Below are 15,955 nucleotides of genomic sequence, written 5' to 3'. Positions count from 1 at the left end.
AATACCCACACGTGGACATCTGACTTATTGCACTGCAGTCAGTGGGGAAAGACACTTGGTGTGTGGAACTAGGACACCCGGTTATCTGGGAAAAAATAAAGGAAATTGAATAGTGCACACACATCAGTTTCTGGTGTACTAGACATTTAAATGTGTGTGTATAGATGGATAGATAGCAGAGAATATCTTTATGACCAAAGGATAGAGAGGAATTTACTGACACAAAAGACAAACCATAAAAGAAATTATTTGGCAAGTCTGACTACAGAAAAATTAAGAATGACTACTTACCAAAAGACATAAAAAGAACAATAAGCTAAACAGAACGTTTTGGAACACATTTATCTTACAAGTGATTAGGATCCAAGATATAGAAGGAACTCTTATGAATAAGAAAAAAATGGGAAAATGGCATGAACAGGCAGGCCATCTCTCAGAAAACAAGAAATTGCCCATCAACATATAAAAAGACTCCATCTCATTAGTAAACATAATAATGCAAATTAAAAAAAAAAAGAACCTTAACCTAAGTATCATACAAAAATTAAGTTAAAATCGATCATAGACTTAAATATCAAATGTAAAACTACATAATTTTTAGAAAAAAACATAGGATACAATCTTTGGGATCTAGCAATAAGTAAAAAATTCTTAGAGATAACACCAAAAGCATAATCCATTACAAAAAAATCAGTAAACTGGACTTTATCAAAATTAAAAACTTTTGCTCTATAAAAAAAAAATACTGTTAAGAGAATGAGAAAATAAGCTACAGACTGGGAGAAAATATCTGTAAACCAAAAACTTGACAAAAGACAAGTACTTAGCATATATAAACTACTTTCACAAAACTCAACAGTAAAAAAAAAATACAATTAGAAAATAGGCAAAAGATAGGAACAGATAATACATTACCTGTATGTTAATGCAAATGCGATGTCACTACATACATACCAGAATGGCTGAAATTAAAAATCAGAACACCAAATGCTGGCCAGGATTCAGAGAAGCTGGATCACTCAGATGCTGCTGGTGGGGATGTAGAATGCTAGACACTCTGGAAAAGCTCAACAGTGTCCTTTAAAACTTAAACGTGCAATGACCGTACAACCTATCAACTGTACTACTGTTTATCTCAGAGGAAAAAATCAATGTTTACACAAAAATCTTTGATGAATGTTCACAGCAGCTTATTTATTTATTAACCAGAAACTAGAATCCACCTAGATGTCCTTTACTGGGACAATGAGCATGACATGGATTACTACACAGCCACCAAAAGGGACGAACTTTGACATACCCAACAACCTAGATGAATCTCCAGAGCATTATGCTGAGAGAAGCCAATCCGAAATGGTCACCTACTGTATGATCCCATTTATATGACAATCTTGAAATGACAAAATTAGAGATAATGATGAACAGATTAGTGGATGCCAAGAATTAAGAGACGGCAGCCAGATTGCGGGAGGGGGGGTGTTGGCACTAAAAGGGTAGTTGGGGGGTGATCCTGGTGGTGATGCGGCAGTTCATAATGGTGGACAAAGACACACAGATGATACAGAACTCCCACACCTCACACCTAACGTCCAACCCCTGGCTTGATACTGTAGCCACTGAGGAAAACTGTGAAGGATACCTCTATATTTGCAACTTCCTATGAATCTGTCATCTTAAAATAAAACGTTAGGGAAAAAAAGTAATAGTTCTAAATGCAAGCTCTAGTATCCTGGATTGGATCCTGCAACTAAAAGAAGACATTGGAAAAATTGGCAAAATCCAAATAAAGTATAATCCAGTTAATAGTTTTGTACCGATATTAATCCTTTAGTTTTGATAAAGGTACCAAGTGATGTAAGATGTTAACATTAGGGGGCTGGATGAAGGGTATATGGAACTCTTGTGTCAATCTAAAATTATTAAAAAAAAAAATCCTGATGCTCAGATCAATTATATCCTCCCTGGGGTGGGCACCAGGTATCTGTGCATTTAATTTGCCAGGTGATCCTAAAGTTCTGGAGATGATTTTACAGCAGCCAGTCCTCACGCAGCATCAGCAACAGGTTCTGTGGCTTCAAGCAGAACGCCATGTCTGGAAGCAGCACAGCTGCCCGCAAACCGGCACGAGGGCCGAGCTCCTCAGGCAGTGCCTCAGCCTTGTACAACGGTTTCCCCCCTGGGAGTCTGCCCTTTGAGAGTCCCTTGAGAATAGCTTCTAGTGAGCATGCCACTGTGGTTTGGCCTTCATTCCCAGGAAGGACCCAAATTCCTTCGAGGAAGGTTCCAGAAACCCTCCTCCCTCCCTCCACATCCACCCTAAGATCCTAGGTCCCCATGGTGCCTCAGCCTGTACGCAGCTGCGTGGTGGAAGGTACACAGAGGCAAACCAAGAATAAAATAAATGTCTTCTTGTTCCCGCTTCTCTAAACCCCACAGTGAGGGCCAGGAAAAAAGCAGAGCTTGAAATGTTCGAAACTTAGATTTGTGTTCTTTCTTTAAAGGAGACAGTGATTGACCTGGTCCTCATCTAACCCTTCCCCTCCATTGCCACCGTCCACGTATGGCGTGGCCGTGCCCCTCAGGGAGGTACAGGAGGGAAGGGTGATAGTCTTCTTGGGATCTGATGACCAAATAAAAGGACTATGGGAAGCATAACGAGTACTTCCTCCCACATGTGACCTCTTATTAAAATAAGTGACAACACCATTAGTGGCAACTCAGCAGGACAGGCAGAGGTGCAGTACGAAGAGCAGGCCACCTCAGCCCCCAAGGGCGAGCTGGTGCGCTCAGGGCTCTGGAAGGGGTCAGAAAAGCCACCTCCACAGGAGGGAACAGGGCTAGTGGCACAGACTTGTGGGGGATCATGCTTCCAGGTTTGGCACACGGGACAGGCTGGTGTGCTTTGAAACACAACACTGTCAGGGACACCACAAAGTTCACGTGGCCAAGGCCATGGGTGTGAACCCCGAGCCGAACTGGTGCCCTTGGCTGGCTCACTGCTGCCGACAGTAGAAGGCTGCGAATTAGAAGCCAGGAGTGTGGGTCACAGCCACCTGAAGGCAGGAGTTGTGTACTCTCGTCACAACTTGGCCTCAAGAGGTATAGAGACACTGCACCATCACAGGGAGAAAGCTAGGCTCGGGGGCTGAGAGGATGGTGGGCCTTTCACTCCCTTTGGAAGCAGGCTTGAGGGCTGTGCCTGACTGACCCCCATTTCCTGGAGGTCATGGACCTGCTGAAGGCTCCTGGCATGACGTCTGCTTCTGAGGATAGCATGGGACCCATATCTCTAAGGCCATCTAAAACGTGACCTGGAGCAAATGGGGCCAGGCTGGCAGGAAACGACGACTCCTCTTTGGCTGGGTTCTCTCCATTCCCCATGTGCTGGTCTCATCTTCACACCTGGGGCCACCTGGCAAGCAGGTAAAGTGCTGGGCTCCGCTCCGGGCTCTCCTCCGAGGGGCAGGCCTACTCTGGTCAGACCCTGGAGGCGGGAGGGGGGAGGGAGTGGTGGTGGTGGGTTAATATCAGAGTTTGAGAGGTGTGACAGCCCTCTTCAGGATATGCAGGAAGGGGCAGGTCTGGCAAAGAAGCCTTAAGAGGAACCAAGGCAGAGCGGGTCCAGTTCACTTAGGAAAATGTTCAGCCTGACCCCATTTCATATTACACACCACTGCGAGGGAAAGTGTCACCACCAAGAGGCAGGAAAGCGGGGGCCAGGAGTTCTGTCCAGGAAGGCGCTTTAGTCTCCAAGGCCATGCAGATATTTAATGAGCCCTCCTGTCTTCTAGAGAAATGGAATGGCAAGAAGAGACAGGAAGGGCCCCCACGCCCCAGTGGTGAGATACCTTGCCCCTCCCAGCAGCTGACAGGCTAGGGAAGGAACACACAGGGGAAGTGAAGAGAGAATATTTACCTTGGGTATTTCCTTAAAAAATGCTCACTAGTCCATAGTCAAATATCACCTGCAGTTTCCAAATGTGCCAAAGAGGGAAAGGTCTACTGGGAAGGCTGGAGAGAGCAGAGAAAAAGAGATAGGAGGAGACGAGCTGTGGACCCCAACCTGACAGTCTCTGCCCAGCCGCACTGTGGGGACAGATGCTGGCTTGGCGCAAGGCCCGGGGCAGAGGCACATGGATAGCTCACTTCTTGCTGCTCAGGACATGAGGGCCAGGGGCACATCCACCAGGGACCTTTCCCCGGAGGGACACCAGGCCATGAATGCTCTATGTGGAGGAGTCCCTGCCAGTCTCAAGTGGCAGGCCGGGGCAAAAAAACATTTCTCTAAAGGGCCAGCATTTTCAGGTTTTGCAGGTCACATGGTCACTCTGTCAACTCAGCTCCATTGCTGCAGTTCAAAGGCAGCAACATACCATCCATGAACAAATGGGCAGGTCCTGATAAAACTGTTTTCAAGAACTGCCAGTGGGTCCGATCCGGCCCCTCATCTATTAAGCATCAGTAAAGGCACTTCCTGCCAGTGACTCCCATGCCCAAGCTGCCCGAGTGGTTCTGACCTGCACAACTGCAGTGCCCCAGTGACATCACCATGCACGCAGTAATACGAAGCTCGAAGCCCTCCAGGCTAACGAGGAAACTGCAGCGAGACCCCAGGGGCTGAGGCCAGGAGCCAAGCGACAGGCAAATGACAGGCCACATTTAGGGGAAACAGCCAACAGTATGGCTACAGGATGGGACGGTAACTGTTACAAAGGGAGAATGGCCCACAGCCGCCATAAATTACTCTCAAGAGCTGGGGTCCCCAAGCCCTGGGCCATGGACCAGTACCAGTCCATGGCCTGTTAGGAACAGGGCCACACAGCAAGAGGTGATTGGTGGGTGAGTGAGCAAAGCTTCATCTGTATTTGCAGCCGCTCCCTAGCACTAACATCACTGCCTCAGCTCAGCCTCAGATCACCACGCATTAGATTCTTATAGGAGCACCGGTCCCTGGTGCCCAAAAGGATGGGGACCGCTGCCTTAGAGGACTGCCCAGTGAGCAGCTGAAGTCAAAAAAGGATTTTTAAGAACTGGGAATGTGATCAGAGATGAAACAAATAGAACATTATTATTCTTAGATTTGAATCTGTCCCCTGAATGTGACACACACAGTCTGGGTAGCAGATGGAGCCAGGAAGGCACCCACATGAGAAAACTAAAACCGAAAGCCTCACATCAAAACATCCTGGCTTTGGAAGCCCCTGTGGTGGGGCAGACCTCTGCACAAGGGGCATGCCACAGAGCCAGGGACCACAATGGTGCATACTATCAAAACTAGCCCTGGGAGGTAGCATGGATGTTCCTTCAGAGGCAGGACTGAAGCAGTGCACCTCATCTGGGACCCCTTTCCCAATCTCCAGAGACTGGGTCCTGTATGGGTTCTCGGTCCCTCATACCTACACATCATCTTTCAGAAAGCACCTTTCTACTATGAGAATACATGTATGGTCATTGTGTACACAAGTAGCACTGTTCCCTGTGAGGCCTAGTGGCACAAGCTCCAAGCCAGTGCTGAGCCTGCCTCTCTGCTCCAGCTCTAACCTGGAAATAGGGCAGGACAACAGCACCCTCGAGCCTCAGGGAGTGTTCTCAGAGGAGCTGGAACACGCCAAGTACAGTACCTGGCGGAGAGCATGCTTGCTGAGTGCCTGTGCCCACAGCAGGGGAGGGCTGAACCTGTGGCCCACAGTCCCTCCAGTGCCTCTCTGAAGCCTGCCCACTCCTCGGGACTGCTGAGCCCTGGAGTACCTCTAGCCCAGCCAAGGCACTCCATCACAGAAAAGAATCTTCTAAAATAACAAGGATAAGAATGTGCTCAGATGGTGACGACTCCTCCCCAAAGCCAAATCTTCACAGGCTCCTTATGCTAAGGGTGGTACTTGTCTTCCAACATGGTTTTGCCACGCACAGTAAGACCTTTGTGGGAGCATGCTTTTGATGCACATGTGACCTGACTACACACCTCAGCAGGTGTCCTTCCAAGCTGGGATGGTGTCCACAGGCACCCGCCTTCTAAGACAGGCCCAATGGTGACCCAAATCGTCCTCCAGGTGACTAACCCTAAAAGGCCAAGAAAGTGTCTGAACTTCACCTCATTCCTGTTCAGCGACTATTCTCTAGTCAACCATCCTAACAGGCCCTGGAGAGAAAATGTTGGTTTCACCCACTCCAGCGCCCTCTGGCCACAGCTCAGTGTCATCCCAACTATTAAGAATAGCAAGGAGGAAGAAGGATAGGGAGAAGGGAGAGAGAAAGAACACAGGGCAGACAGCGCATGCGTGTGTGCCAGCAACAAGGAACAACAATGGCAAGCGACTTCCAAGCGACTTCCGGACTGATGTGTGGGAGTGGCTCACCTGTGGCTTTGGCTGTCCTGTCGCTGAGGAGCCTCGCCTGGCTGCCTTAGACAACCTGGAGACCCGTGTCCTCAGGGGTCTGCGGCAGGTTCTGGGCTTGAGTAGCCAGGAGTGCGTTGAGGTACTGCAGCTGCGTGACCTGGAGAACAGACAGTGTTATGGGCAGGTACAGCTCGAAAAGCCAGATGGCGAAGGGGAGGCACAAGGTCACACCCTCCTGCCCACAAGCACCTGAACCAGGCGGGAAAGTTACACTCAGCAGGACGAGGAAAAAAGGAGCCGTAAGCTGGCTGAGAGCAGAGAGGAGCCATCAGCCGTGTCCTAGGCCTCAGAAGGAAACTGAGCACCCAGGACTGGACCAGACCACTGGTGGAAGGACCTCTGGGGAGCCAAGGCCATCATCCTGCAGAGCAGGTTCAAGGTCTGCTCTGGAAGTCTCAGATCCATTGGACTTCACTCTCAATCCACATAAGCTGGTGACCAGGGGTCTGACCCCTGAGGACACAAAGCTGGTTAGAAGCCAGTAGCAATGAGCAGCCCAGACCATCACCTTGATGAACTGCAGGTCGGAGAGGGCCCTCACGGTGTAGTCAGGACAGTATGTGGATAAGCAGGTGCCGTCAGCTGGCTCGGGCTGCAGGTCATGGCAGAGGGGCTGCAGCGAGGACACTGGGGACTGGTGAACTGGCAAAAGGAACCACCAGTGATGAGGAGGCCATGCTAGGAGGTGGGCAGCCCCACCTTGGTGGGGGCAACTGCAGTTTCTGAGATTGTCCACACGTTACCCTTGAGAAGGACTTTGCCAGGAACTGTGGCAACGTGGCCAACACACTCACCCCCCAGGGAAAGGCTTTATAAGAATGGAAGGCAGCAGCTAAGACAAGCCCCAAAACAAGCTGCCCTCCCCCATGCGTGGCACAGAGAGGAAGGAGGCCAGCAGGCCCTGAAGCAGGGGGCCCTGACGCAGGGTACCCTGCAGGGGGTGTGGGCACTGGAGGACAGGGCCGGACTCTGGCCCTGGAGCCCCAGCTTTTACCCCGGCAAGGGGTCTACAGCTCACCCGAGGACGGCACTGTCAGGGCAGACACGCCATAGTAGGTGAAGGCCCCGTTCTCGAACTTGAGGCCCTCCTTCCCAATCTCCACCTCCACCCGGCCCTGGGTGAGGGGAGACAGGCGCACACAGGTTACCCTTCCTCCTGTCCAGTTATGCGGGGCTCCCTCTCCCAGGCGCTCCCATTTTCCAATCTGGCTCCCAGTCACCTGCAAGATGAGGATGAAGTAGTCCACTGGCCGACTACGCTGGTACAGGTAATGGTGTGCAGCCAGGCGGTCACGCTCGTCAAATATCACCTCCTGGCTAACGCTCGGGTGCTTCAGCAGGTGCAGCAGGACTGTCTCAGAGACTCGCAGGGGGCTGAACACGTCCACCTCTGCCCACGGCAGAGAAGAGGGGCTGTGTCCGCCAGGCCCACGGCAGTCTATGTAACAATACCAACTCCCAATGCCCATGGGCCTAGTCCCTTCCCCACCACAAGAGGACCGGGCAGCCACATGTACCCACAGGCCGCAGCTCACCACAGGTGGCATCAGCCTGGCCCTGGCTCTCGGTCGTCTGGCAGAAAGGAGCCACCCCTCAGGTGACCCAAGTGTTCTGGAGTGTCTCTGCTGACAGGGCTGCAGGGAGCAGCACAGGCTCTCCTGAATGCTCTCCAGCTTATTGGGGACAGGAGTACTCAGGCTCTTCCCTGAGGGTCCCTGGCCCATCGGACAGTGAGCAAGAGAGCAGGCACAGGCCCACCAATCACCCTCACCTTGGGAAAGGAAGCGCTGGGTGGCTAAGAGCAGCTGAGGTGAGATCTTCACTTTGCACCCCTCGCCTGACTCCTTGAACAGGGAGCAGTCCTCCTTCCACTTGACAGGGGCACTCAGGGAGGCCGGCTTCCTCCTTACTGAGATGTCCTCTGGGGTGGCGAGCAAGAGGCCAGCTTAGGCATCGGCAGCCCTCCCACCAATACAACTAAACTAAGGGGCAGGTTGCCCGCCCCCCTCCATGGGCCTGTGGGCTCCTAGTGCAGAGGCTCATCAGAACCCCAGGGACACATCTTTGGCATGCTTCCTGATTGGTGCCAAGCTGCCACCCACACACCGTGATCCTGGTACCCAAAACAGAGGGGCAGCGGCCCACACTCCAATTATACCCCAGAAGTACTAGAAGGTCAGGTGCCTCTCCCTGGAACTAGGTTATGCCGACACGCCATGACAACAGGCACCCTGGTCAATAGGAGACCACTCGCCTGTCGGCAGGCATATTGGAGAATCCCTAGTACTGCACAGCAGCAGCCGAACTAAAGGTGCTGCATTATGGACACATGCATGGACAACGCGGTTCACTTGACAGCACAAGGGTGGGTGTGCCACTGTCCCAAGTGCCATGTGAGGCTCCCACTATCACGAGTGGGTTCTGTGTCCACCCTGCAGACCTCAGCCACCATCCTATGAAACATGCTTCTAAGACGACAGGCCCAGAACCACATGCTGGGAAGCCCCTCTAAGCAGTGAAGAATGGGCTCTTTGAGGGGATACTTCCATAATGTACAGAAACACCTGAGATGCAACAGGAGTGAGGAGGGGACTGGGAAAGGCCATTAATGGGAAACGGGTGGAACCCCAAGTAGGCACTGGGGCCACCAGGGCATCAGGCACAGGTGTGAGCACCCTGCCAGGAGCCAGACTCACGAGAGCCCTCCGACTCGTCCAGGATCTCCGACTTGATGACTTCCTCGATGACGTCCTCCAGGGTGACCAGCCCCAGGACCTCATAGAAGGGGTCCCCTTCACCCTCGTTGTTCACCTTCTGCACGATGGCCAGATGGGACTTCCCTGAAGGAGGGGACGCGCATGTCGCAGGATGCTGGGCCTCCCCCATGTTTCCTGGTCCAGTCTGGAACAAGCCCACCCAAGGGACAGACACTGATATTTGTATTCCTACAACGTGACACGCCCTGAGCACAACTCTTCCAGATTATTACTGGTCTCACTTCACATGTGAGAAACTCAACCCCAGACCCTGCGCCCACCTGCACAAGGCCACCGGTGGTAGAGCTGCAGTTAGGCCCCAGGCTGTGCAGCTCTAAGCAGAGATCCTGGCTTAGATAGACTGCGGGCCCGGGGTGCCGACTCCAGAAACACAGGCTTCTGTGGTCCAGCAACTGAAGGGCTAAGGGTGCCCTCAGTGTGACTTTCCTAGGGCAGTTTTCCCAATTATGAACTGCCTTTTACTTCCAGGTCACCCAGGGGAGTAAAGATCAATGGTAACCAGCTAGTCAGATGCAGGAATACCCCCATCCCTCCTGCAGTACTTCTTTACTCACTTGTTTAATAAGGAAATGTAAGCTTGAAAAGGCCCATTCCTCAGAGTGTTGGGGAATGTTGAGGAAAATTCAGTAATTTGCCCTGCTAAACTAAGTACTCTTTATTTATAAAACTTTATACTCAGCCAAAAGAAACACAATGAAAGCCACACATGTAATTTAAAATTTTTGAGTATGTATGTTAAAAAAAACAGGTGAAATTAATTCATAATATATTGTAATTAACTCAGCATAGCCAAAATACCACTTCAACATGCAATTGCTATAAAACTATTTATAGATGTTTTACTCTTCTGTAGCAAGTCTTTGAAGTTGGCTGTGTCTGCACCTACCAGGCCTGGACCTGCACCTGAAAGGGGTACTTGCTTCAAGAACTCTTGTTAAAGAAAAAAGTCAAGTTCCCTATTCGTGTAGTCCTTTAGTGTTGCAGTTAGAAACGCCCTGTGGCAGGTGGCACTCGCCTCAGTGCAGCCCTAGCAGTCAGCACACAATGCCCAAAAGTGGAAGGAAGGCAGGTATCGGGGCTGTTTGTTATTGCTATCACTGGACCACTAACCAGATAATAGAGAAAATAGGCTGTAACAGAATGAAAAGATTACACTTGCTGCACCTCATCAAATCTGAGGTGCACAGTTAGCCCGTTTGACCAGAGGCTGGAACACGCACAGTGTGCAGTGCTTGCTGTGTGCCAGCTGCCCAGGGAGGTCCATGGTTATGACCTCACCCAGTCCCCCAACGACCCTCTGACACTTACAGCATCATCACTCCCATTTCAGAGTGTGCAGAGAAAATGTGACCACAGTTCAGTGATCCACTCAAGTACAAAACCAGACCTGAACACAGGCAGAGGGCTCCGAGTCCATTCTCAACCCCCATGCTCCATGGCTCTCACTGAAAACAGACCGAGTCTTCACAGATCTTCCCTTCTGGGGACACACACAGGGCCCTTCTTTATCTTCTAGAGAATGCCCTAATAACCTCAGACAAAAATTAAAGGTGGAAATGGCCACGTTGCATTGTCTTTTTCAGTGGGGACCCTGGAGAAGGAACCACCCATTGCAGCTAAGGCAGAGGCGCTGAATGGGGATGCAGCAGCACTCCCAGATGTTTCCGCCCCTTAGTATTCATTTGTCCTGGGAATGGCTCCATCTCTACAAGGGTCACAGCACGCCACATGACACAGACTTGTCAGGAGGCTACGGCACAACACAATTCTGGCCAGCACTCTGCTCAGATTCTGGAACCAAAGCCTGGGACCCCAGATGGCCATCTAGGGGCACACAGGACCCATTTCAGCTCCCTCTGCCAGAAAGCCAGTCGCTTTGGCAGGCTACCTACATGATGGACTGACTTCTCCCTTGCCTTCATATTTCTATGAAACGGGCGCAAATTTCTCAGTGACCTGCCACACGGAAGACCCCTGAAAACGGTGGCCATGTGATTTCATCTCAAGACAGAATGTTTGATAGGCCCCAAAGGCAGCCATGAGAAAGGGAGCTGGAGGGATAAAGTTTGTCATCTGATGAGATAAAATGCTCTGAAAATGTGAAGCCCCGCTGGCCGGCTGCCAACACAGTGGCTGCAGGCTCTCAGAACCAGAGGCAGGAGGTGCATCTCACCAATGTCAACCAGAAAGCCCTGGAAAGCTCTATGGAATTAATTTCAGTTAGTTAGGAGGCCAAGGGTCCTCATCAATTATATGGACACTAGAGAGCATTTCTAGAACTCCTAGTTTCTTAGAATGTTCTTACAACTGCAGTTGAAGTTTAAATTACTCTGCCTTCTCTTTTGTTTTTTAAAGCAACTGTCCACATCTGTCCTATAATAGGTTGCTAACATTCCCCTCACCAGGTCTGACCTTTAGAGTTGTGGCTTCTGACACTGAACCAGAACACAGGTGGTTCAAAGCAGAGACTGACAACTCACCCACCCCAAGCCCTCCTCTGGCTGGATGTCCTTGAATTGACTCATGGAGGATTAACAGAGAAAGCAGGAGTTGATGGTCCTAAAGAAAACACAGTTACTTACCACAGCTCCAAAGTACTCACTCCTCCTGGTAATGTTCACATAAAATAATTGGTGTCACCTTAAGTCTTTACAAGGACTGAGGGTGCCTCACTGCGGAAGGTGGCCATAATGTCTAGCAGACACTTCTGGACCTCACGGTAACAGTAAGGCAGCTACGGGCTGACATCACGCTGCATGGTTCTCCACAGCTGGATGGCCATGCCCAGTACAGGTGAGGCTTCTCACCTGATGGAAAGTCTACCCCAGTGCCAGCTCCGCTCTCAACATCCATTTAAGCCCACCCCTTCCTATCCCACCCTTGGCTCTCCAGCTACTTTGTCATCTGTGTATCTCACGCCTTTCATGCCACCACTTCACACCATGGCACCCAATCTGCTCTCACAAATGACAGTGTACCCTGCTTGCTGGAATCTGATGATAAAACACCGGCCTCATCTCCTGGTCACCCTCCTCGCCTTGGAAAGTGGTCTCTTCCCCTGGCTTCTAGAATGTTCCAAGTTGCTGGCTCTCCTTAGCAGGCCTCTCCTCTGCACCCTCCCCCGGGTTTAGGCTTTCCACTCCCCTCGTGTGGTAGAGGGACCACGTCTACACCCAGGACCATACCTTCACTTCCACTCTGGTCCTTTGCAATTGGCAGCCTCTGTTCCTAGGTCTTCGCCTGGAGCCACCGTACAGACTCCAAAGTCCAGGACAAGCCCAGCCCTCTTCCCTGCCCTGCATCACCTCAGGGAAGGAAGAAATCCAGACCACTTTCCTAGCTCTTCCCAAGCCCCTTAACCAACCACAAACCCTCCCAATTCCACCCCAAAAGGCCCTCTTGGGTCTCCCCTCCAAGAACCTGTGCATCACTCAGCCTGCCATTCTCTCCTGTGTACCCCAAACCACAGGTCTCCACAGGTCATTGACTGTGAAACCCACTCAGGCCATGCCACTCCACTCACAGGCCTCGCCTCAGTGTCAAGTCCAACTCTTCCAGGGTCTCAAGCTGGGAGGCAGCAGGGCCAGATGTAATGAACCCTCCCTTGCTGACTCCAGGCCCAGCACTGCCGGCCCCCAGGCCAGCACTGCCCCAGAGACTACAGTGGCCCAGATGGAGTACTTACCACCAAGAGAACCAAAAATGGCACTTTCTGGAGAGCCCAGAAGCACTCAAGAGATTCCCTGGCAGAGTTGCCCAAAGGTAGTATTCTACTAGCCAACTGGGGAGGAGTCGGCACAGTAGGAAGTTAGAGAGGCTATTTTGCAACACCTAAACCTCAGGAAAAATTAGAAAAAAAAGTTTGAAAACAGACGCAAGGGCAGGACAGTGGATTAGTGTTTACCGGAGAGAAGGGGTGAAGAGGAACGGTAGATAGGGGTGGTGGAAGGAAATTTGACTTTGGGTGCTGGACACATGATGCAACATACATATGACATATTATTAAATTGTACACTTGATACCTATTTGATTTTATTAAGAAATGTCACTCCAATAATTTTAACTTAAAAAAAAAAGCCAAAAAGTAGAAACAACCCACATGTTCCTCAACTGATGAATGAATAAATAAAATGTGGTACATCCAGAAAAAGAAAAAGAACTTTGAAAACCACTAGTATCTGGAACACAGTTCATGCAGACAACACCCGAAAGTTCTGCTCAGAAAGTACCTACCTCCCAGGTGGGCTTTGGGGCAAGGAAACCTCACAGCTGCTGAGAATATCAGGCTTTGCTCACCTCCTGGCTACATACGTTATGTAGCCTTTGGGGTCATGCCTACCTAGAATTCTGGGCTGCCCATCCTGCAGTTCAGGTCTGATAAGTATGGCTGGAGACCAAGGAAAGCCAAGCTCTGGGGAGCACACCCAAGCCCAACAACGCAGAGGACTGTAGAGGAAGCCACACCTTCACACTTGGAGTGTGGGTCTCAGTTTTACCTGCAACCTCAGAGTTGCTCAGGTACAGCAAGGTAAAAGAAGAGGATGAAAAATGTGGAGTGAAGGGAGAACTTGAGAGACCTTACTCAAGGTTAAAAAGGGGAAGTTAAAAAAAAAAAGGGAAACTAAATTAGCACCCATGAAGTTGCTTTTGGCAAAATCAAAGTGGAAGTTTCTTGCACACCTGTATTTTCGAATCACTCCCTTTTCTGCCATCAGGAAGGCAGCAGCCTATCAGTGACCTTAATGACCCCGAAACATCACAGGTCTTGCTTATCTGACATTACAGGCATCCCTCCCACAACTGCGCTTCACAGCTGTTGCGTTTTTCAGAAATTAAAGGCAAGACCTTCCAGCAAAAAGTGTAGGAGTCGCACTATTGTGGTACAGGACCCAAGCCCCACCACCTGAGGTCACCTAATAGCTTCCAGGCATCAAGGGACTACACTCTTTTCCACGTATTTTAATTTCCATTAAAGAGTTTAGACGTGCTACAAAGTCCACAAAAAATGACCTGGAGAGGAAAAGAGCTGGAGGTTGGTGCTTAGTGGACATACCTCTCTGAACTAGGGGCCTTCCAGAAAAAAGGTTTTGTTATTTATAGCACTGTGCCCACCCTCTGAATGAGAGCCTTTAAATGACACTTCGGAAAGTCATTCAGAACTACAGGGCTATCTCTTTAAAAGGACACTTAGAGGTCTTACTGCCCTCCAGAGGGCTGGAACCCTCCTCCTGAGGCTTCCTTAACCCCTACCCCTTTTCTAGGAGAGCGCGCAGGCCTTCGAGTCTGCTCCACGATTCCCAAACATTACCTCGCTTGAACTCCTCGAGAACTGCGTCCAGCTTGGTGTCGTTGAAGACGAAGTGGAGCGGATGGTTGTAGAAACGGGTGATGGTGCTGAGCGGCGTGCAGTCCTCGGGGTCCACAAAGGCCAAGTCCTTGAGGTAGAGCATGTCCACAATGTTGGAGCGCTCCTCCTCGTACACGGGTATGCGCGTGTGGCCGCTCTGCATGATGCTGGCCAGGACACCGAAGTCCAGCACGGTGCCGGCGTCCAGCATGAAGCAGTCATCGAGCGGCGTGAGCACGTCCTCCACGGTCCGGCAGCGCAACACGCCCTTGCTGAGGTCACTGTAGGGATCGCCACAGCCTCGCGCCAGCTCCAGCACGCGCTCGCGCAGCCGCCCGGGCCGCGATGCCAGCTCCAGCAGCTGTCCCACCGGCAAGGCCACGGGCAGGGTGAGCAGCACGGCCAGGCGGCTTAGCGCCAGCGCGCGCGGGGCCAGAGCCAAGGTCCAGCGCCCGCTCACCGTGGCCGGCAGCACCTCGGCTACCAAGAATGCGAGCCCCGCACTGCCCAGCACGGCGGGCACGGAGCGCTCGGCCGCCGCGCGGTACAGCAACACTGCCAGCCCCGCCTGCGCCAGGCTAGCCAGCAGCAACAATGCGCCCAGGGCGCAACATGCCCAGCGCCGAGCCGGCTCCAAGCGTCGCGCCGCCGCGCGCTCCTCTTCCAAGCCATTCTCGCGCAGAACTTGCAGCTCCGCCGGCGCCAGCGCCAAAGCACTCAGCTGCAGGCCCCGTGCCAGCGCCGCGAGCACCAGCAGCCCCGCCGCCCCTAGGCCCAGCGCCCAAGGCGGCACCGCCTCCGACGCCACCGCTGCCGCTGCGCCGCACGGCTCCGCGCGCACGACCTCGGCGCGCAGGCGCAGCAATGTGCGCCACTCGTTCGCGGGGGTCGTCGCCTCCCCAGCCGCCGAGCCGCCGGGCTCCCCGCGTATTGCCAGCAGCGCTGAGTACGGGCGCTCGACCTCAGCGCGCAGGCGCAACAGCGCGCGCCATTCGCCCGTCTGGGCCGCCGTGGCCGACCAGCCCTTGGGGCAGCCCGCCCCCTCGGGGGCTGCCCAGGACCAGGAACTGTTGGCGAAGCCCGAACCGAAGAGGCGCAGGCGGAAGGTAGCCTCGGGCGCGGCCGGCACCTGCTCCCCGCGCGCCCACACCGTGCCCGCAGTGCTGGCCTGCTCCAGGCAGACGCCCAGCACTCTTGGGCCCAGCGCCGCCTCCCCGGCCGTGTGGCCCAGGCAGAGCGCGGCCAGCACACATCCCAACAGCTCTGCTGCCGCCGCCATCGCCCTCCGCCCGCTCTTGGCCTCCGTGCAGCCTACCTCCGCCTCCACCGGCCCAATCGGCGCCGGCTTCGCATTCCCTCCTCCAATGGGCGGCGCGCGAGGGCGGGCCCAGGCCTACTAGGCTGCGCCGGCGCGTAAACAAGTGGCGCGGGGC

At 52.4% G+C, this 15,955-nt stretch overlaps 1 protein-coding gene across 6 annotated transcripts; it reads right to left on the bottom strand.

The window, feature by feature from the left end:
* Window positions 1-1,166: 1,166 nt before the first annotated feature.
* Window positions 1,167-15,898, bottom strand: CNNM3 (cyclin and CBS domain divalent metal cation transport mediator 3). 6 transcript variants are annotated; one of them, XR_004952221.1, is made up of 7 exons: window positions 14,484-15,898; window positions 9,095-9,238; window positions 7,417-8,319; window positions 6,907-7,040; window positions 6,357-6,495; window positions 3,917-4,011; window positions 1,167-3,484 (listed from the first exon to the last, which is right to left on the bottom strand). XR_004952221.1 is itself a non-coding variant. In XM_036225184.1 (7 exons), the coding sequence occupies exons 1-6, from the start codon at window positions 15,799-15,801 to the stop codon at window positions 6,403-6,405; spliced, it is 2,487 nt and encodes an 828-aa protein (XP_036081077.1). In that variant the 5' UTR covers window positions 15,802-15,898; the 3' UTR covers window positions 1,167-3,484; window positions 6,357-6,402. The 6 variants fall into 6 exon arrangements, 3 of the variants coding, with proteins under 3 accessions (XP_036081077.1, XP_015998363.2, XP_036081076.1); XR_004952222.1 differs by having other exon boundaries at window positions 7,547-8,319; XR_004952223.1 differs by having other exon boundaries at window positions 7,619-8,319.
* Window positions 15,899-15,955: the final 57 nt, after the last annotated feature.

Source organism: Rousettus aegyptiacus, unplaced genomic scaffold (assembly GCF_014176215.1).
Source record: "Rousettus aegyptiacus isolate mRouAeg1 unplaced genomic scaffold, mRouAeg1.p scaffold_m13_p_7, whole genome shotgun sequence".
Classification (NCBI taxonomy): Eukaryota; Metazoa; Chordata; class Mammalia; order Chiroptera; family Pteropodidae; genus Rousettus; species Rousettus aegyptiacus.
Note: the sequence above shows the minus strand (reverse complement) of the source record. Positions and strands in the feature narration are given on the sequence as shown.

Coding starts and splice junctions, on each gene's coding strand:
- CNNM3 (XM_036225183.1), bottom strand. CDS start 15,801: ATGGCGGCGGCAGCAGAGCTGTTGGGATGTGTGCTGGCCGCGCTCTGC. Junction 8,320..9,094: donor GGACGAGTCGGAGGGCTCTC/GTGAGTCTGGCT, acceptor TCGCCACCCCAG/AGGACATCTCAGTAAGGAGG. Junction 7,041..7,416: donor CCTGACAGTGCCGTCCTCGG/GTGAGCTGTAGA, acceptor TCCTTTTGCCAG/TTCACCAGTCCCCAGTGTCC.